Source organism: Lithobates pipiens, unplaced genomic scaffold (assembly GCF_037356315.1).
Source record: "Lithobates pipiens isolate NorthernLeopardFrog02 unplaced genomic scaffold, aLitPip1_a1.2 Scaffold_18, whole genome shotgun sequence".
NCBI lineage: Eukaryota > Metazoa > Chordata > Amphibia > Anura > Ranidae > Lithobates > Lithobates pipiens.
This window is the reverse complement of record NW_027507758.1, coordinates 656,686,295-656,709,251: the sequence shown is the minus strand read 5'-3', so window position 1 is coordinate 656,709,251 and position 22,957 is coordinate 656,686,295. Positions and strand designations below refer to the sequence as shown.

General features: G+C 46.8%; 1 protein-coding gene across 1 annotated transcript in view; it reads right to left on the bottom strand.

Moving 5' to 3' along the window:
* The window catches only part of LOC143986919 (ALK tyrosine kinase receptor-like), a gene marked incomplete at both ends in the record, with an annotated part of 240,164 nt that overhangs the window by 59,574 nt on the left and 157,633 nt on the right, over positions 1-22,957 (bottom strand). Inside the window, 8 exon segments of the mRNA XM_077485327.1 lie at positions 1,714-1,900; positions 2,344-2,457; positions 10,044-10,196; positions 12,399-12,497; positions 12,571-12,753; positions 13,771-13,915; positions 14,333-14,464; positions 20,610-20,757. Of these exon segments, the coding sequence (XP_077341453.1) occupies positions 1,714-1,900; positions 2,344-2,457; positions 10,044-10,196; positions 12,399-12,497; positions 12,571-12,753; positions 13,771-13,915; positions 14,333-14,464; positions 20,610-20,757 (1,161 nt within the window).

The following is a 22,957-nucleotide window of genomic DNA, read 5'->3' as shown; positions in this document are numbered from 1 at the left end:
ATTCTGATTCCGCTATAAGGTCTTCATCTGACACCTCATAAATGTAATGATAACAGACAAGGAGGAGCAGCGGAGGAGTCGCAGAATAGCGCTCCTCTCCATCTGAAATTGGGGAATTGCACTTCATCTTCAGTTCATAGAGGAAATGAGCTCCGGCACTTGAAGTCTGGCGGTTCACAGCAATTTAATGTCTCTTTGCGCCGTATTATTTTCCACACCTAATGGATCAATCCATCAAGGGAAACTTCTTTTGACAATCAGGTGGAAGTGAATTCCATCCGGTTATCACTTTGTATAAATTGCTTTAAATTTGGTGTCATTTGTGGAATTTTCCGATAAGGGACTTGTGTCTCCACTAATAATATATAGCAAAGGTCTTGTTGGGAAGAACTGGCCATGACCAAAGTTGCTCATAAGAATTATGTCCAACCGAAAGCGATATTTGATTATTTTGTTGTACCTACACATGGGGCTGTGCTGGACGAGCGTCGATTATCTGAGGGGGTCTATGGGAACTAGCCTGCAGAATCCAAGGGGTCTTTTTTTATAAAAATGAATTTGCCGTGTGAATGTCTCAGCATTCGCACAGCCGCCACAAATAATCCCCATAATGTGTCTAATATATTTATTTCCTATGATTGCCAGCTCCATCTAGTGGCCATAATGCAGAAATGTCCTGGTGGAGATAGTTCAGGAAAATACTACATTAGGGCCACTAGAAGGAGCTGAAGATCATAGGAAGTTAATATATTAGACACATTATTTGTGACAACCGTGTGAATGCTGAGACATTCACACAGCAAAATTGCGGATGGGGATAAGAGCTTCTTCCAAGAAGCCCCCCCCCCCCCCGCCCGCAGGCCCCCATAACCGCTGGGTTGTGCGCCTTTGCAGAGGGCTTATCAGAGCCTGGACGCGCCCTTTAGCAATATGGACATGGCAATAATTGGACAATGACATCACCTAGGAAACCCCGCTCCTCTTTATATATAAGCGGAGTGAAGTGACGCGACCAGGCGTGCGTTGGCATGCAGCTTTTTCTTTTTCTCTTTGGCGGGTTGGTGGGCGTCGGGCATCATGATTGATGAGGTTCAACATCATTGGATGATGTAATTCATGGTGGACTTCTTTTTTTTTTATTATTATTAATTAAAGGATTTGTCAAAAACTGTGTTTTTTTTTTACTGTTCACATGTTTCGTGAATATGCAGGGGTATTACATATACCTTACTTATTCACATTGGGGGGGCGGGGGGTGATATGGTATCTGTGAGCCCCCTTATTGTTAAAGTGGGGTTCCATATTCTGATAAGTTCCCTGCAGACCCCCACAACCACTATGCCAGGGTTGTTAGGAAGAGGACCTTGTCCTTATTACCATGGGGACAATGTGCTTTGCCAGAGCAGTCAGCTATAGAATTTTTTTTTTTTTTTGGGGGGGGGGCTCATGTGTTTGTTTTTTTGTTTTTATTTTGCATGAGGTCCCAATTAAAAATCACACCAGATCTGAAGGGCCTGGTATGAATTAGGGGAACAACTCACACATTGTTTTAACTATCCCTAGGGATTTCCGATCATGTAAGTGAATATGGTTGGTGATGTCACTAGTTGTACATACAACAATATCATATAACCTTTTTTATAACTACAATATAACTATGATGAGTTAAACCGTCAAGTGATGTCATACTTTAGGCTTCACTCTTAACCTCACCTGACGAGGGAGATGTGTTTCCTGGGCACCTCTTTCAGGTCTCCGATGGAGGTGATCTTGCCGGCAAAGCAGTAGTTGGGGTTGTAGTCCGTCATTATGGTGGATGTTCTCACTTTGCTGAGTTTGTAGTCTGGGCTCTGTAGTTCCATTTGTATGGCCTGAAGCTCCTGATGCTTCCTGCGGTACACTGTAGAGAGGGGACAGGGGCTCTGTAAATGGATAATTGCCGACTGATCTAGAACAAGAAGGTTCTCCAGAAATTCTCCTTCCACGTAGGAGGTCCATAGACACGAATAAATCAAGTGATGAGCATCAATGGGGGCAATCATAAACTCACCGGCTAAAAACTCTGATGAAGAACATTGTTGGGACAGGCTGGAAAAAGTTCTGCAATTACTATAGTCTAAAATCTTATCTGAGATTAGCTGTACCGGGACGTCCCAGCTCTATGGTATCTATGGTCATAGAAGAACAAATTAATTCAAAAGAGTCAGACTTTTACCAGCCATTACATCTCCTTTGGAAGGAGAACCTCTCCAAACTAAATGGGTAACAACTACATTTTAAAAGTTGATTTTCACATTCGTGCAGTTCTGTAGAGGAGTGCTTCCTTAAATAGTAGTGACTCACCAACCATGATACCTGAGAAAGCCAGGATAAGGGCGGCCACAAGGCCGGAGGTCACGATGGACAATACCAGAGAGAGGGGAAGATGCGGCTCCTGGGCTGACTGAATTTGGTCATCTGAAAAACAGAATCCATGAAATAAAGCAATGGAGCCCGTGGACACATTCTGTAGACTGGATGGTTTATTAAATGGGCATCAGGGAATGGGTAATGTTTACAGTGGACAACATATTGTCAATTTTGAAACATGAACAAGGCCATAGATACTGTTTTGAGCTTTGGTAAAAGGTCATACACCGATCAGCCACAACACTATGACCACCCACCTCATATTGAGTAGGTTCTCCTTTTACATAGTCTTTCTAGCTGCCAACACAGGCATGAACTCCAAAGTAACATCCACATGATTGGTAGGAGCCAAGGTTTCCCAGCAGACCATTGGCCAAAGCATCACACTGCCTCCACCAGCTTGCCTTCTTCACATAGTGCATCCTGCTGCCATCTCTTCCCCAGGTAAGCAATGACACGGACCCGGCCATCCACGTGATGTAAGAGAAAATGTAATTCATCAGACCAGGCCACCTTCTTCCATTGCTCCGTGCTACAGTTCTGATGCTTACATGTCCATTGTAGGCGCTTTTGACTGTGGACACGGGTCAGCATGGGGACCCTGACTGCTATGCGCCTACACAGCCCCATACATGATAAACTGTGATGCTCTGTGTGTTCTGACACCTTTCTATCAGAACCAACATTCACTCCCCACCTCCATCAATGAGCCTTCCTTCCCGCACTTCCATCAATGAGCCTGAAGCTCCTGATGCTTCCTGCGGTACACTGTAGAGAGGACACCTCATCAATGGACCTTCTCCCCCCAACTCCATCAACGAGCCGTTGCCTCCACCTCTATCAATGAGCCCCCCCCCCATCCCCATCAATCAGCCTTCCTTCCCCACCTCCATAACAAGCCTTCCCTTCCCCTTCAATGAGCCTTTCCTTCCACCTCCATCAATGAGCCTTCCCTTCCACCTCCATCAATCAGCCTTCCCTCCCCCACACCATCAATGAGCATTTACTCCCACCATTAATGAGCCCTTCCACCCCACCTCAATCAGCGAGCCTTCCGTTCTAAACCACCATCAATGAGTCTTCCCTCCCAACCTCCTATCAATGAGCCGCCCCCCACATCCTCCATCAATGAGCCTTCCCTTCCAACCTCCATCAATGAGCCGCCCCCCCACCCCCTCCATCAATGAGCCTTCCCTCCCCACCTCCATCAATGAGCCTTCCCTCCCCACCTCCATCAATGAGCCCTCCCTCCCCACCCCCTCCATCAATGAGCCTTCTCTCCCCAACTCCATCAATGAGCCTTCTCTCCCCACCTCCATCAATGAGCCTTCCCTCCCCACCTCCATCAATGAGCCCTCCCTCCCCACCTCCTCCATCAATGAGCCTCCCCCCCACCCACTCCATCAATGAGCCTTCCCTCCCCACCTCCATCAATGAGCCTTCTATCCCCACTTTCATCAATGAGCCTTCTCCCCACCTCCATCAACAAGCCGTTCCCTACAACTCCATCAATGAGCCATCTCTCCCCGCCTCTATCAATGAGCCTTCCCCCACACCTCCATCAATCAGCCTTCCTTCCCCACCTCCATTAACAAGCCTCCCCTTCCCCTTCCCCCTTCAATGAGTCTTCCCTCCCACCTCCATCAATGAGCCCTCCCTCCCCACCTCCATCAATGAGCCCTCCCTCCCCACCTCCATCAATGAGCCTTCCCTCCCCCGCCTCCATCAATGAGCCTTCCCTCCCCCACCTCCATCAATGAGCCTTCCCTCCCCACCCCATCAATCAGTCTTTACTCATCACCTCCACCAATGAGCCTTCCCTCCCCACCTCCATCAATGAGCCTTCCCTCCCCACCTCCATCAATGAGCCTTCTCTCCCCACCTCCATCAATGAGCCTTCTCTCCCCACCTCCATCAATGAGCCTTCTCTCCCCACCTCCATCAATGAGCCTCTCCCCACCTCCATAAATGAGCCTTCTCTCCCTACCTCCATCAATGAGCCTCCCCCACCCCCTCCATCAATGAGCATTCGCTCCCCACCTCCATCATTGAGCCTTCCCTCCCCACTTCAATCAATGAGCCTTCCCTCCCCACCTCCATCAATGAGCCTTCTCCCCACCTCCATCAATGAGCCTTCTCCCCACCTCCATCAACGAGCCGTTCCCTCCAACACCATCAATGAGCCTTCTCTCCCCACCTCCATCAATGAGCCATCTCTCCCTGCCTCTATCAATGAGCCTTCCCTCAAACCTCCATCAATCAGCCTTCCCTCCCCACCTCCATTAGCAAGCCTTCCCTTCCCCTACCCCCTTCAATGAGAATACCCTCCCACCTCCATCAATGAGTCCTCCCTCCCCAACTCCATCAATGAGCATCCCATCAATGAGCCTTCCCTCCCCACCTCCAATAATGACCCTACCCCTCACCTTCATCAATGAGCCTTTGCTTCCTACCTCCATCAATGAGTCTCCCCCCCACCCCCTACTCCATCAGTGAGCCTTCCCTCCCCAACTCCATCAATGAGCCTTCCCTCCCCAACACCATCAATGAGCCTTCCCTCCCCACATGCATCAATGAGCCTTTCCTTCCCTCCCAACCTCAATCAATGAGCCTTGCCTCCCCACCTCTATCAATGAGCCTTCTCTCCCCACCTCCATCAATGAGCCTTCCCTCCCCACCTCCATCAATGAGCCCTCCCTCCCCACCTCCTCCATCAATGAGCCTCCCCCCCACCCACTCCATCAATGAGCCTTCCCTCCCCACCTCCATCAATGAGCCTTCTATCCCCACTTCCATCAATGAGCCTTCTCCCCACCTCCATCAACAAGCCGTTCCCTACAACTCCATCAATGAGCCATCTCTCCCCGCCTCTATCAATGAGCCTTCCCCCACACCTCCATCAATCAGCCTTCCTTCCCCACCTCCATTAACAAGCCTCCCCTTCCCCTTCCCCCTTCAATGAGTCTTCCCTCCCACCTCCATCAATGAGCCCTCCCTCCCCACCTCCATCAATGAGCCCTCCCTCCCCACCTCCATCAATGAGCCTTCCCTCCCCCGCCTCCATCAATGAGCCTTCCCTCCCCCACCTCCATCAATGAGCCTTCCCTCCCCACCCCATCAATCAGTCTTTACTCATCACCTCCACCAATGAGCCTTCCCTCCCCACCTCCATCAATGAGCCTTTCCTCCCCACCTCCATCAATGAGCCTTCTCTCCCCACCTCCATCAATGAGCCTTCTCTCCCCACCTCCATCAATGAGCCTTCTCTCCCCACCTCCATCAATGAGCCTCTCCCCACCTCCATAAATGAGCCTTCTCTCCCTACCTCCATCAATGAGCCTCCCCCACCCCCTCCATCAATGAGCATTCGCTCCCCACCTCCATCATTGAGCCTTCCCTCCCCACTTCAATCAATGAGCCTTCCCTCCCCACCTCCATCAATGAGCCTTCTCCCCACCTCCATCAATGAGCCTTCTCCCCACCTCCATCAACGAGCCGTTCCCTCCAACTCCATCAATGAGCCTTCTCTCCCCACCTCCATCAATGAGCCATCTCTCCCTGCCTCTATCAATGAGCCTTCCCTCAAACCTCCATCAATCAGCCTTCCCTCCCCACCTCCATTAGCAAGCCTTCCCTTCCCCTACCCCCTTCAATGAGAATACCCTCCCACCTCCATCAATGAGTCCTCCCTCCCCAACTCCATCAATGAGCATCCCATCAATGAGCCTTCCCTCCCCACCTCCAATAATGACCCTACCCCTCACCTTCATCAATGAGCCTTTGCTTCCTACCTCCATCAATGAGTCTCCCCCCCACCCCCTACTCCATCAGTGAGCCTTCCCTCCCCAACTCCATCAATGAGCCTTCCCTCCCCAACACCATCAATGAGCCTTCCCTCCCCACATGCATCAATGAGCCTTTCCTTCCCTCCCAACCTCAATCAATGAGCCTTGCCTCCCCACCTCTATCAATGAGCCTTCCCTCCCAACCTCAATCAATGAGCCTTCCCTCTCAACCTCAATCAATGAGTCTTCCCTCTCAACCTCAATCAATGAGTCTTCCCTCCCCACCTCCATCAATGAGCCTTCCCTCCCAACCTCCACCAATGAGCCTTCCCTCCCAACCTCCATCAATGAGCCTTACCTCCCAACCTCAGTCAATGAGCCTTCCCTCCCAACCTCAATCAATGAGCCTTCCCTCCCAACCTCAATCAATGAGCCTTCCCTCCCAACCTCAATCAATGAGCCTTTCCTTCTCACCTCAATCAATGAGCCTTCCTCCCAACCTCAATCAATGAGCCTTTCCTTCCCACTGCCATCAATGAGCCTTCCCTCCCCACCTCCATCAATGAGCCTTCTCTCCCCACCTCCAACAATGAGCCTACCCCTCACCTTCATCAATGAGCCTTTCCTTCCTACCTCCATCAATGAGTCTCCCCCCACCCCCTCCTCCATCAGTGAGCCTTCCCTCCCCAACTCCATCAATGAGCCTTGCCTCCCCACCTCCATCAATAAGCCTTCCCTCCCAACCTCAATCAATGAGCCTTCCCTCTCAACCTCAATCAATGAGGAATCAATGAGCCTTCCCTCCCAACCTCAATCAATGAGCCTTCCAATGAGCTCAATCAATGAGCCTTCCTCCCAACCTCAATCAATGAGCCTTTCCTCCTCACCTCCATCCACAAGCCTTCCCTCCTCACTTTCATCAATGAGCCTTTCCTTCCCACCTCAATCAATGAGCCTTCCCTCCTCATCTCCATCAATGAGCCTTCCCCCCAACCTCAATCAATGAGCCTTCCCTCTCAACCTCAATCAATGAGCCTTCCCTCCCCACCTCCATCAATGAGCCTTCCCTCCCAACCTCAATCAATGAGCCTTTCCTCCTCACCTCCATCAACAAGCCTTCCCTCCTCACTTCCATCAATGAGCCTTTCCTTTCCAACCTCAATCAATGAGCCTTCCCTCCCCACCTCCATCAACAAGCCGTTCCCTCCAACTCCATCAATAAGCCTTCCCTCCCCACCTCCATCAATGAGCCTTCCCTCCCCACCTCCATCAATGAGCCTTCCCTCCCAACCTCAATCAATGAGCCTTCCTCCCAACCTCAATCAATGAGCCTTTCCTCCTCACCTCCATCAACAAGCCTTCCCTCCCCACCTCCAACAATGAGCCTTCCCTCCCCACCTCCATCAATGAGCCTTCCCTCCCAACCTCAATCAATGAGCCTTCCCTCCCCACCTCCATCAACAAGCCGTTCCCTCCAACTCCATCAATAAGCCTTCCCTCTCCACCTCCATCAATAAGCCTTCCCTCCCCACCTCCATAAATGAGCCATCTCTCCCTGCCTCTATCAATGAGCCTTCCCTCCCCCACCTCCATCAATGAGCCATCTCTTCCAACCTCAATCAATGAGCCTTTCCTTCCCACTGCCATCAATGAGCCTTCCCCCTCCCCCAGTTGGCCGGTTTTCCTTCCTTGGACCACTTTTGGTCAGTCCTGACCACTGCAAACCAGGAATATCCCACAAGAGCTGCAGTTTTGAAGTTGCTCTGACCCAGTCACCTAGACATTACAATTTGGTCCTTTATAAAGTCCCTTAAAATCCTTACACTTGTCCATTTTGTCTGCTTTCAACACTCATCAACTTTGGGGCCAACATGTTCCCTTGCTGCCTAATATATCCCACTCACTTTCAGGTGCCCTTGTCACTAGATAATTAATGTTATCACTTTACCTGTCAGTGGTCAGAATGTTATGGCTGATCCGTGTACATTTTCCACAAAGCACAGCCATTGGTAACTGAGCAGAATGCTTTTTACTTTCTGGGGATGACTCTTCACATGCTCTTGAATCTGGGATAATTATTTTACAAACATAACATTGCTGAGCACATACTTGGCAGTGCACATTCCTTGGATCTCAACAACCTTCCATTAGCCACTGAGAACTTAACAGAGCTTTATCATGGGGCTGAGACAGCCAGCAAACTTTCCTGTGGGCACCAAGTACTGGCAACCCTACCCTACTGGCAAGAACTGGTAACCCTACAAACTGGCAAATACTGGTAACCCTACCCTACTGGCAAAAACTGGTAACCCTACCCTACTGGCAAGTATTGGTAACCCTACTCTACTGGAAAGTACTGATAACCAGTGTTGGTCATCTTTCTTTAAAAAAATAATTAGTTAAAGTGGAGGGCCGGTTATAAAAAAAAAAAAAAAAAAAAGTCAGCAGCTGCTGACTTAATAAACACACTCACCTGTCCAGGGCGCCCGCGATGTCGGCCGCCCGAGGCCGACCCGTCCCTCGGCTCTCGGGTCCCGGCGCCGCCATCCCTTGTAAGGGAAACAGGCAGCGGAGCCTTATGGCTTCACTGCCCGTTTCCTACTGCGCATGCGCGAGTCCCGCAGCGCTTTCTGAATGGGACGCGCTGTGTTCTGGAACACACAGTTCCCAGAACACAGCGCGACTCATTACCCAGAAGACGCCGCGACGAAGACAGAAGACAGAAGATCTCCGCGGAGGAGGAAGAGGAAGATTAGGAGAAAGTGCCTAGCAACAGGCATTTCTGGTAAGTAAAAAAAAAAAAAATTTTTTTTTTTTTTTTAGATTTTTTGTAATTTTTAACATTTTTTTGTTTTTCAGGGTGGCCCTCCACTTTAAGTTACAAATTACTTCTCCCAAAAAGTAATTGGGTTAGTAACTTGGTTACTACATTGGAAAAGTAATTAGTTACTCAGCAACTAAGTAACTGTGACTTTTTTTAATATTCTTTAGACGGGACTAGTGAAGGAAGTGAATGTCGCTGCCTCCATCGCCGTGATTGACACCTCGCGAGCCCTGTCGCCTGGTATGGATTTAAAGGCCCCCGCCCACAGACCCTGACAACCAACAGCCAGGGTTGTCGGGAAGAGGCCCTTGTCCTCATCAACGTGGGGAGAAGGTGCTTTGGGGTGGGGGGTTGCCCTACTCTACTGGCAAGTACTGGTAACCCTACTCTACTGGCGAGTACTGGTAATAAACCTACCCTACTGGGAAACACTGGTAACCTTACCCTACTGGCAAATACTGGTAACCCTACCCTACTGTCAGGTACTGGTAACCCTACCCTGCTGCCAGGTACTGGTAAGCCCACCCTACTGGCAAATACTGGTAACCCTACTCTACTGGCAAGCACTGGTAACCCAACCCTGCTGTTGAGTACTGGTAACCCTACCTTACTGGTGAGTATTGGTAACCCTACCCTACTAGTGAGTATTGGTAACCCTACCCTACTGGCAAGTACTGGTAACTCTACAATACTGGCAAGTACTGGTAACCCTGTCCTACTATCAGGTACTGTAACTGTACCCTACTGGCAAGTACTGCTAATCCTACTCTACTGGCAATTACTGGTAACCCTACCCTACTGGTAAAAACTGGGAACCCTACTCTACTGGCAGGAACTGGCAACTCTACCCTACTGGCAAGTACCGGTAACCCTACTCTATAAAATGAGCACCAGGAAGCAAGCAATATGTCTTCAATTACGCACTATATATTAGAATTCCTCACGCTGCTCCTTAATGTCCTTCATCACTGCTGATGACAATGACGAGGACTATGTGCTCTATAACAAACAGCGGACCATCTTACCTGTACAGGTCACTCCATCCTCAGCCAGGACCCTCCCCGCCTCACAGTGACACATCAGCTCCTGAGACTCCGGATCCATGTAACATTCGTCCATCTCACAGTGACTGCAATTCAGATCCAGCTTTATCTCCACCTCCCCGTGGCTCTCCGTCACTGCCATAGAAGACCAAGGCAAATCACTCATTGAAGAATGGATACAATTTATTTCATGGGACTGCCTGGAAAAAGTATTCATACCCATTAAAATATTTCCACATTTTGTAATGTTACATCCAAAAACGTGAATGTATTTTATGTGATGGACCAACACAAAGTGTCACATAATTGTGAAGTGGAAGGAAAATGATAAATGATACAAATAAATCTGTGAAAAGTGTGGGGGAGGGGCATTTGTATGGCGCCCCCTGGAGTCAATACTTTGTAGAACCCCCTTTCTCTACAAGTCTTTTTGGGGGTGTCTCTACCAGCTTTGCCCATCTAGAGAGGACATTTCTGCCCATTCTTCTTCTTTGTAAAATATCTCAAGCTCTGTCAGATTGGATGGAGAGCGTCTGTGATCAGCAATTTTCAAGTCTTGCCACAGATTCTCAATGGGATTTAGGTCTGGACTGTGACTGGGCCATTCTAACACATGAATATGCTTTGATGTAAACCATTCCATTGTAGCTCTGGCTGGATGTTTCGGGTCGTTGTCCTGCTGGAAGGGGAACCTCCACCCCGGTCTCAAGTCTTTTGCCGACTCTAACAGGTTTTCTTCTAAGATTGTCCTGTATTTGTCTCCATCCATCTTCCCATCAACTCTGACCAGCTTCCCTGTCCCTGCTGAAGAAAACCATCCCCACCACATGATGCTGCCACCACCATGTCTCACAGTGGGGATGGTGTGTTCGGGGGATGGGCGGTGTTAGTTTTCCCCACACATAGCGTTTTGCTTTTAGGCCATAAAGTAGAATTTTGGTCTCCTCTGACCAGATCACCTTCTTCCACATGTTTGCTGTCCCCTCCCCCACATGGCTTCTCACAAACTACAAACAGGACTTCTTATGACTTTCTTTCTCCAATGTCTTTCTTCTTGTCACTCTTCCATAAAGGGCAGATTTGTGGAGAGACGACTAATAGTTGTCCTGTGGACAGATTCTCCCCCCTGAGCTGTGGATCTCTGCAGCTCCTCCAGAGTCACCATGGACCTCTTGGCTCTTCTCTGATGAATGCTCTCCTTGCCCGGCCCGGTCAGTTTAGGTGGACGGCCGTGTCTTGGTAGGTTTGCGGTTGTGCCCATACTCTTTCCATTTTCCGATGATGGATTGAACAGAGCTCCGTGAGATGGTCAAAGCTTGGGAGATTTTATTATAACCCAACCCTGCTTTATACTTCTCCACAACTTCATCCCTGACCTGTCTGGTGTGTTCCTTGGCCTTCATGATGCTGTTTGTTCACTGAGGTTCTCTAACAAACCTCTGAGGTCTTCACAGAACAGCTGTATTTATACTGAGATTAAATGACACACAGGTGGATTCTATTTACTAATTAGGTGACTTCTGAAGGCAATTGGTTCCTCTAGATTTTTGTTAGGGGTATCAGAGTAAAGGGGGCCCCATACAAATGCCCCTCCCCACACTTTTCACATATTTATTTGAAATGTCCTCTCTAGATGGGAAAAGCTGGTAGAGACACCCCCAAAAAGACTTGTAGAGAAAGGGGGTTCTACAAAGTATTGACTCCGGGGGGCGCCATACAAATGCCCCCCCCGCACTTTTCACATATTTATTTGTATCATTTATCATTTTCCTTCCACTTCACAATTATGTGACACTTTGTGTCGGTTTATCACATAAAATCCCAATAAAATACATTTACGGTTTTGGTTGTAACATGACAAATGTGGGGGATGTCAAGGGGTGTGAATACTTTTTCCAGGCTCTGTATTTATTAATAAATGATGTCATCTTGTCATTACCGCTTTGTGCACATGGAAGTGTATGTAGAGCCAATACAATCTTCGTCTAGTTGGAGTTAATAGAGTCGTGAGGGATAAAAATATTAGCGGTGTTATTGTGAGATCTCTTCTCCTCCATGATGTGGAGGAAACTCACATTAACAGGTCTGTGGGGAGATGAGGGGAGGGGCAGAGGAGCTGGGCCAGCACAGAGAGTACTTAGACATGGAAGGAATGGAGGGGGCTGTCCTAGGGAACTGATGCTTCAAAAAATGGTTCATTGCAAGTGAGTAAAAAAATACGTACAGAAAGGAAAACGATTACAATTACTTAAGATTCAAATTTTCCAGTGATGACTTCCATAAGTCTGATCTATAAGGAACAATCGATCGGTGAGCCCAGCGGCGCGGCGCCCTCACCTTTGAGTGGAGGGGTGTAGAGGACTCCGAGGGGGCTGATAAAGGACACCCCATCCCAACCATCCGCATCGGGGCTGTTCTCATCCGCCGCGTCGCCACCTACAAAGAATCACTCTCAGACATTCCAATCTTTTCAATCGGTCAACTTTCTCCCCATCTTCACCATATTTACCGATGTATCCTCCGCCCCCTCCCCCGGAGGAGCAGCCGCCACCACCGCCCCCGAAGCCACCTCTGGTCTCCCATCTCCACTTCTTTAGGGCTTGGGGGCAGGACTCCCCTCCGGTGCCACCAGCCGCCAACGACTTGCCTGCCCTCGGGAACGCTGGGCGGTCGTTCCATCCTCCTCCCCCACCTGGGTCATTTCAACAAAACAAAGGTCAGGATCATCTGGAGGGTTGTCATCTTCCCTTCTATTATTATCCAATCGGGCTGGATTGGGTGTGGCCAGTAAGAATGCAATCAGCAAAATATTATTATTATTTCCAAATTGTTACAATTTAGACGACAAAAAAAATTCAGAAATTCGTAAAGATGAAAAAAATTCCAGAAATTCGGGAAATTAAAAAAAAAAAAATCGTATATCCCCCCCCCCCCCCAACCCCCAAAAAAAAGAAAATTAAAAAAAAAAATCAGAAATACCCCCTCTCCCCAAAAAAGAAAATATAAAAAAAATGTAAATTCAGGAAATAAAAAAAAAAAAAAAAAAACTGAAATCCCCCCCCCCCCCCAAAAAAAATCTAAAATTGGAAATTCAAAAAAAATTTTGAAATTTGAAACCCCCGAATCTGAAATAATAACTAATAATAACTAGTTATTAAATTCTAGGTATTGGAATTTCCTTTCAAATTTGGCTGTTGCACGTAACGAATACAAATTTATCCGAAGTTACGAATTATCCGAAAAAACGAATGCCGCATCTAAACGAATAGACCGTAAGTAATTAAGAATAATGAATTACAATAATAATAATAATAAAAACATGTTATTGTTATTAATTTGTTACATTTAACAAATTAATGATAATACATTACAATAATAATAATAAAAACGTTTTATTATTATTCATTTGTTCCGTTCCATTTGTTTAGATGCGCCATTCGTTGTTTCGGATAAATTTGTATTCGTTCACTAGCAGCCAAAGGAAATTCCAATACCTAGAATTTAATAGTTAGATATTATTTCAGATTTTAGAATTTTCAGGTTTTCGAAATTCAGATTTTTTTTGAATTTCCGAATTGCAATCATCACAAATGACCCAAAAAACAAAACAAAATAAAATGAATGAAACAAAAACGAATTTTTTTGCAGTGCACATGTCTAATAAATATTAAACTGAATAAAAAAAAGTCCCCCCCCCCCAAGAATGTACCTGCCGCCCCGGATTTTCCATTCAGGCCCGGTACAGTGACGTTGTTCTCCAGCTGCTCTGGTTGGATGAGATGTGCCTTTGCCTTATAGGCTCTGCCGCCTCCCCCCGCAGCGACAAGCAGCGGGATGTACTTTCCGTTCTCCATCTATGACCAATCAGAATGCAGAGGATATGATAGACATGTGCAGAATGGAAACATTTTGCTTTGCCCGCAGCCTCACACCCGCAGCATCACACCTGCAGCCTCAGACCCGCAGCCTCACCTCCGCAGCCTCACCCCCGCAGCCTCACACCTGCAGCCTCAGACCCACAGCCTCACCCCCGCAGCATCACGCCCGCAGCATCACACCTGCAGCCTCAGACCCGCAGCCTCACCCCCGCAGCATCACGCCCGCAGCATCACACCTGCAGCCTCAGACCCGCAGCCTCACGCCCACAGAGTCACACCCACAGAGTCACACCCACAGCATCACGCCCGCAGCATCATGCCCACAGCGTCACACCCGCACAGGTGAGAAGAGATCTTTAGTGCCATGACCGGAGATAAGACACATGACATTACCTTAAATATATATGTAGCTCCTCCCCCTCCTCCGCCTCCTCCCGCCCATTCATTTACGCTTCCGTTAACTCGGATCTCCTCTTCAATCACATTGTTCTCTCCGATACAAACCATTTTTAAGATCGGATCAGCCTGTAGAAAAGCAAAAAGAAATTATTGAGGATAAGCAATTAAAAACAAAAAAATAAATAAAATAAAAGAAAACACCAGATATTTTTTCAGAATTCCTTAACGGCGATCAGCGCCAAGATTCCCACACAGCTACAGCGCTGTTACACTTTGAGGGCCAGTTCACAACACATGCAGTCCAGTGCGTTTTTTTCTGAAACGCATGGAAAGTAGGTTATATGGTTTTCAATGGCACAGCTCACACCAGTGTTTGCAGTTCCAGTGCGTTCCAGTTACAGAAAAAAAAAGTGGAATATGCTGCATTTTTCTGCACTGGACTGTACTGGAACGCTGTAAAATGCAGCAAAAACACACCGGAATGCACCAAACCGCACCAAAAACACACCGGAATGCACCGAACCGCACCAAAAACACACCGGAACATACTTGTCCTTATTTAAAAAAGAGGGAGGAAAAAGCACTGGACTGCATCAAAAACTTTCATGCAGAAAAGCACCTGGAATGCATCCGGACTATGGTGTGAATCGGCCCTTAATGACAAGTCATATGAAAGAGTTATCATTATTCACAGAAATAGGGCTTTCTTCTGGTGGTATTTATTCACTCAGGAACCCAAAGGGTGGCGCACTGGCTACCGAACTTCCTCTTTCTAGTGCCGTCGTACCTCTGAGGTTTTTCATTTTTGCTAAATTTGGGGGGAAAGTTTTTCTGTTATAAAATTTTGCAAATAACTATTTTTTCTGATGAAGCTGCAGTGATGGGCACTGGTAAGGATGCACTGATGGACACTGATGAAGTTGCACTGATAGGCACTAATGAGGCTTCACTGAATGGTCACAGGTAAGGATGCACTGATAGGCATTGATGAGGCTGCACTGATGGACACTGGTAAGGCTGCATTGATGGGCACTAATGAGGCTTCACTGATTGGGCACTGATGAGGTTATACTGATGGGCATTAATGAGGCTGCACTGAGTGGGCACTGATGAGGCTGCACTCATGGGCACTGGTAAGGATGCATGGCTAGGCACTGGTAAGGCTGCACTGATGGGCACTGGTAAATATGCATGGATAGGCACTGGTAAGGCTGCACTGAGTGGGCACTGGTAAATATGCATGGATAGGCACTGGTAAGGCTGCACTGAGTGGGCACTGATGAGGCTGCACTCATGGGCACTGGTAAGGATGCATGGATAGGCACTGGTAAGGCTGCACTCATGGGCACTGGTAAGTATGCATGGATAGGCACTGGTAAGGCTGCACTGATGGGCACTGGTAAGTATGCATGGATAGGCACTGGTAAGGATGCACTGATAGGCACTAATGAGGCTTCACTGAATTGGCACTGATGGAAATGATGAGTCACTGGAGTCCTCTCCTCACCTCAGGGGCCCCAATCACAGGAACCCCAATCACACAGTCCCACAGAGCCCCCAGATCACACAGTCCCCTCTGCACATCAGAGCACCTCCTTTTAGCTCCAGCAGAGCAGATCATATCTGAAGGGGGTGGACCTCTGTCCTCTCCTGAATTCTAGGGGCAGGGCTGCATACCATCTGCCCCGGATCAGTGACATGGATTGCCATGGTGCAGACAGGCCGACCACCAACGGCAAAGCAATGAATGGCGGCATGCACTGTGGCCCTAGAGCCTCATTGGTTGTTATGGCACTGGAAGCCAATCTACCCACACCATGGCAACTCACGCTGCTAATCCTGGAATAACCGGGTCCCAGGCTTGTAGTTCCCAAGGGGGACCCAAACAGCACACCGGTTGGGAAGCACTGTCCTGGAGAGTACACAGTGCCGAGCAGTTGACTTTGGTGGAAGTGAAGGCCCTCAGGTTCAGGTTCTTCTATAACGGGTCATGAACACGACCCCCCCCGGTACATTTGGGGCGTGTTTATTATACAAGTGCAAGTGCATGGGAAAAAAGATTCTCACTTGTAAAAACAATCATTGGCAGAATCTTGTTATTCAGAAGACAGAAATAATGACCTTCTTTTCAGTATCAGATGACAGAATTCATAAAAAACACTCGCCTGGCTACGCGTTTCAAGGCTGCACTCAGTCCATACTCAAGCCATCAAATTTTGGTTTGATGATTTCCTATTAGCACGCAGGTTCATCAATTTTTTTATGCCAACAAAACATCAAAACCAACAAATAAGTCATTTCTCCGTCCTTCCACCTCCGTGTTTCTTTCGCCTCGCAAAACAAAAAGTTTGAGAAGTTCAAAAATCTGGTTGAGCATCACTGTGCTCAGAGGCGCTTCCTCCCGCCTGGGCGATCCCATTACTGATGGGAGTGAAGTGGATTCGCCTCGGGTGCCGTCACCCTTCTTATTCTATCACGCTAGGAGTTCATTGGAGAAGACACTAATGGACGGAGAGGCGCTCTCCCCTTCCTAAACCTTCACGCTAATTGAGTTTTCCGAGTGCGAACGCGGAGATGGATGTAATGACTAATGAAATGTCCCGGCTTTCAAGAACGCAAAAAAAAAAAAAGGTAAAAAAGAAAGGAAAAAAAAATCCAATCGTGTTATAAAGCTGCTTTCTGCCAAGAAGCTGCCGATTACATTCCAATTAGTTAGATAAACTCTTGTCCAACGGCGCAGAACCCAATTACTCCAACAGTCAATACGTCTGTTCTGCCGCTGCATTTCAGCCCATTAATATTTTCGGTTTTATTAAATGGGGCCGGAATTTGCGTGATTAAAACGTATATATATCATTTCCTTCCTGCAGATAATGAAGCTGAATAAAAGAACCGCCGTCAAAGAGAAAACTCTTCCATAATCACCTAAAATCGGTGTATTTTTTGGTAGAATGCCGCACAAATATCGCGTGACATAAAAATGGCAACAAGCTAAAAAAAAATGTATATATATATATATATATATATATATATATATATATATATATATATAATTATTATAATTATAATATTTATAATATTATTTATATATAATTATAATATTATAACATAATAATTATTATATTATTATTTATTATATATATATTTTTTTATGTCAGGTGATATTTGCGCGGCATTTTTTTCGAACACAGTTTTTATATATCATTTCCTTCCTGCAGATAATGAAGCTGAATAAAAGAACCGCCGTCAAAACAGAAAACTCTTCTATAATCACCTTAAATCTGTGTATTTTTTGGTAGAAAAAAATGCCGCGCAAATATCGCGTGACATAAAAAATGGCAACAATCGCTATTTTATTCTCTGCTAAAAAAAAACTATATATATATATATATATATATATATATATATATATATAATTATTATTATTATAATTATAATATTTATAATATTATTTATATATAATTATAATATTATTATAATACAATAATTATTATATTATTATTTATTATATATATATTTTTTTTTATGTTATGTGATATTTGCGCGGCATTTTTTTCTAACACAGTTTTTTGGGGAAAAAGTACACTTTAATTAATTTTTAATGCAAATAAAAAAACAAAAGAAACATCCCAATTTTTTTCTGTTAAATAAAATGTAAAAGATGATGTTATGCCGAGTAAATAGATACAAAACACGTCACGCTTTAAAATTGCTCGTGGAATGGCGACAAACTACTATACTTAAAAATCTCCATAGGTGACGGTTTAAACATGTATACATGTAATCTGTTTAGAGTTACAGCACTAGAATTATTTCTCTCACGATAGGGTTTGCAGAGATACCTCACATGTTTGGTGCGAACACCAATTACATATGCGTGTGTGAATTACGTATGCGTTCACCTCTGCACGCGAGCACTGAGGGGTGGGCGGGGGGTGGGCGATTTAAAAAAAAACTTCAAAAAATTTTTTACACTGTCCCTTAAGACCCCAAATCTCTCCTCTGCCTTTAAAAGCAATATATATATATATTATTTTTTTTATTGTTCTTATGGTTAAATAAAAAAAGAATGTTTATTTACACCCTAGACCGGAAGTGACATCATGACGTCGCTCTGGTCCACCTAGATCATAGAGGTGAGAACGGTTTAGTCAGCGGAGGATGGGTGACGTCCCCTCCAGCTGCTTCTAAAAGTGATCCAGCGGCTAATCAGCCAGTCGGATTGCTTTTATGAGAAAGAGAATCACTGGCTGAAAAAAAAACAGAAAACAGGGTTGCGGTTGATCGCTTCACCCATAATCCTGGTAAACCACTTGAAAGCCGCAACCTATATATAAGTATAGCAGTCTTGAAGTGGTTTAACTGAGGTGGACCGAAAGCAGGGATTAAACCCAAAAGCAAACATTTATTATATTTAGGCAAAGAAGCCCATAAAGCAGACGGGAATTGGACAAGGCAACCTGTAAAGCAGACGTGATTTAGGCAAGGCAACCCGTAAAAAGCAGATGTGATTTGGGCAAGGCAACCAGTAATGCACACGTGATTTAGGCAAGGCAACTGTTAAAGTAAATGCAAATTGGGCAAAGCAACCCATAAAGCAGACATGATTTAGGTGAGGCAACCTATAAAGTGAACATGATTTTGGCAAGTAGGCCTGTAAAGCAAATGTGATTTAGGCAAGGCAATCCATAAAGCAGATGTGATTTGGGCAAGGCAACCCATAAAGCAGATGTGATTTAGCTAAGGCAACTTGTGAAGAAGACATGATTTAGGCAAGGCTACCCATAAACCGGATGTGATTTGGGCAAGGCAACCTGTAAAGTGGACATGATTTGGGCAAGGCAACCCACAAAGCAGATGTGATTTGGGCAAGGCAACCTGTGAAGAAGACAATGATTTAGGCAAGGCAACCCATAAAGCAGATGTGATTTGGGCAAGGCAACCTGTAAAGTGGATATGATTTGAGCAAGCCAACCCATAAAGTGGACATGGTTTAGGCAAGGCAACCTGTAAAGCGGATGTGATTTGGGCAAGGCAACCCGCAAAGCAGATGTAATTTGGGCAAGCCAACCCATAAATTGGACATGGTTTAGGCAAGGCAACCTGTAAAGCGGATGTGATTTAGGCAAGGCAACCCATAAAACAGACGTGATTTGGGCAAGTCAGCCCATAAAGTGGACGTGGTTTAGGCAAGGCAACCTGTAAAGCAGATGAGATTTAGGCAAGACAACCCATAAAGCAGGTGTGGTTTAGGCAAGGCAACCCATAAAGCAGATAGAGTTTAGGCAAGGCAACCCATAAAGCAGACAGAGTTTAGGCAAGGCAACCCATAAAGCAGACAGAGTTTAGGCAAGGCAACCCATAAAGCAGACAGAGTTTAGGCAAGGCAACCCATAAAGCAGATATGATTTAGGCAAGGCAAGCCGTAAAGCAGACTTGATTTGTGCTAGGAAGCCAGTAAAGCAAATGTGATTTAGGCAAGGCAATCCATAAAGCAGACGTGATTTAGGCAAGGCGACCCATAAACCGGATGTGATTTGGGCAAGGCAACCCGCAAAGCAGATGTGATTTGGGCAAGGCAACCTGTGAAGAAGACATGATTTGGGCAAGGAAACCCGTAAAGCGGATATGATTTGAGCAAGCCAACCCATAAAGTGGACGTGGTTTAGGCAAGGTAACCTGTAAAGCGGATGAGATTTAGGCAAGGCAAGCCGTAAAGCAGACGTGATTTGTGCTAGGAAGCCAGTAAAGCAAATGTGATTTCGGTAAGACAACTCATAAAGTGGACATAATTTTGACACGGCCATTCATAAAACGGGTGTTAGAAAGTAGACAGGGTAGGTGGGTTAGCGGTGTCCCGGGACACAGGACCATAAAGTTGGTCGACTTTTTATGAACAGGCTTGTTGGAAAATTTCTGCTCGATTGGTGCACGTTTACAAAATATCCAAAATCTTCCAAAAGTCGATAAAGAAGAAAAGCCCTTAGTGATGTGATTAAAGGAAACCCCTTTCCTGGGCAATGATCCCTCCAACATTAACTAATGAGAAATAAACAGTATACAGAAACTCACAGTGTGCATTGAAATCAGTCTAGGAGTGTGCAAGACGTAAGGGGAGGCTGGAGAGAGGATGTAAGATATTTGAGTTGTACATGAGACCTTCCAAACTCCAAATGATATTTTACTTACATTCCTTATTTAACAAACGATGAACATTCTTCAACCATGGAATATACACCAATAATCTCCATATATATATATGTTCAGTTACCCGGGGGCAGGCGTCCTCTCCTTGCTGGCCGACCAGTATATAGAGTATATCATCCTTCTGGAGGTCAAAAACCCCAACCAGAGCGGTGCCGTGGGCCCTCGTAGGGGTCTTCACTCCCATTCCACCAGCTGCTCCGTATCCCGATATCCTGGAAGAAGAAGAAGAAGGATACAATTTGTCACAATGATGTGCTGAGACTATAATTCTTCCATGTCCATTCTGAATATGATTCCCCCAAAGGGTCCCCAACTACCTTCATGTGATTATTTATAAATGGAGCTCGGTGAGCTGACTCCGCACTCCTCACTCCGCACTCCACACTCCTCACTCCACACTCCTCACTCCCCACTCCTCACTCCACACTCCTCACTCCTCACTCCGCACTCCTCACTCCACACTCCTCACTCCGACTTCTTATCTTGTGTGTCCTGAATTCTCCAACACTGATATCTCCCTGCTAGAAATCCCGGCTCTGCTCCTGTCCACCTGGGAGTTTTTGGTCTTCCCACCCACCCCTGTGTGTTAGCTTCTCCTGTTACATATCCAGCAGCGATGGTGGGAACCCCTCATAACATTAACAGCATGTGTGCAAACCCAAGAATGATGGTGGGAACCCCTCATAATGGGCACAGCGAGTGTACAGACCCGGGAACTCAGCTCACGGATGATGGGAACTCCTCATAATGGGCACAGCGAGTGTACAGACCCGGGAACTCAGCTCACGGATGATGGGAACTCCTCATAATGGGCACAGCGGGTGTACAGACCCGGGAACTCAGCTCACGGATGATGGGAACTCCTCATAATGGGCACAGCGGGTGTACAGACCCGGGAACTCAGCACAGGGATGGTGGGAACCCCTCATAATGGGCACAGCGGGTGTACAGACCCGGGAACTCAGCACAGGGATGGTGGGAAACTGCCATTCCTCTCCTTGACAGCGAGGTGAGAGGTTGCTAGTTCCTTTGCTCCTGTGCTTCCAGAGACCAGGGGCTAGAGTTACTCCTCTGCCCCAGGAAGGATGCTGGATCCTGGGGAGGACCCTGGCGGGGGCCCCCTGGATAGGCCTCAACCTGCGGAAGATTCTGGGCCTGGCCCAAGGAAGGATGAATCTCTGTCTTCCTTTAGACGGAGGATTGTGGAAACGCTGAAGCGGATTGAGAAGGAAGAGGAGAAGTTGGGAGCTTTGAAAGCTGAATTTAAAAAGAAGAAGCAGATTTGTGCCAAAGTCTTCAGTAAGAAGAGACCGGCTCTAAGGCCTGAATTGAAGGACCTGGAACAAGCTCTGCGGAAGCAGAAGGAATTGGTGAGTTCTCTGAAGGAGAATAGTGGAGCTTTTAAAGAAAAATATAAAAATGAGGAGCGATTTAATCAAATGAGGAAAGGAGCTTCTTCCTGCATGGAGAGCGAGGAGATGGAAGCAGAGAGTGAGAAAGTGGGCCCGGAGGATGAGCCCAGCTGTTCAACATCTCAGACACCTGCTGAGCCCTCAATGGCGGAGGCCTCTGTCCCCTTCCCTCCCCAGCAATATGGAACATCTGAGCCGGAGGTTGAAGGTTCTGACATGTTGGATCTGATCAACAAACTGGAGTCCAGTCCAGATTCAGCTCCCCAGGAAGGTGAGGAGAAGATGGACACCGTTCCTATTCCTGTGGAGAGAGCAGGTGCAGGTACTGTGTGTGTGCAGGATGGTGGGATCTTTAATAACAATGGGCCTGCTGAGGGTTGTGGTACTGCAGACAGTCAGCCCAGAACCATAGACAATGTACTGCAAGCAAATACATCTGCTAATAACTGTCAGCTTCAGTCTGCAGAGAGGTCCATGGACAATACAGTGACTTTGCCTGGACCAGGCACAGCGACTGTTCCTGTGAATGGTGGAGGAGATGCTGGGAGCAGTAGTACTACAGCTCTCCAGGAGTCTGCAGCAGCCAAGACTGCGATGGCTCCCAGGATTGAAGCTGAGTGTTCGGGGGAGGGGGTGGGTCCTGCTAATCAGAAGACTGCTATCCCAGCTGATTCAGACTCTCTGCCAGCAGGTTTGAATGTATCTGAGGACAAGACTGCAAAAGCTGGAAGAAAAACTTATGCTGGTATTGCTGCCACAGGTTCTGGGAAGGGGGAGCAAGCAGGGAGGGAACATGGGGACGTTTTATCTTTCTCCCTGTTTAAAAGGAGGAATGTTGTACAATTGAAATGGGAAGGCGATGGAAACCCCCCACATAGGAGGGTGGTGGTGGATAAAATCCTGCAGATGGGGTTTAGGCCTGCGGATATCTTCGCCCTGATCAGTCCGGCAGGTTCCTATGAATATGATTTGTCCTTTATCCGTCCCGAGTCTCTGGACA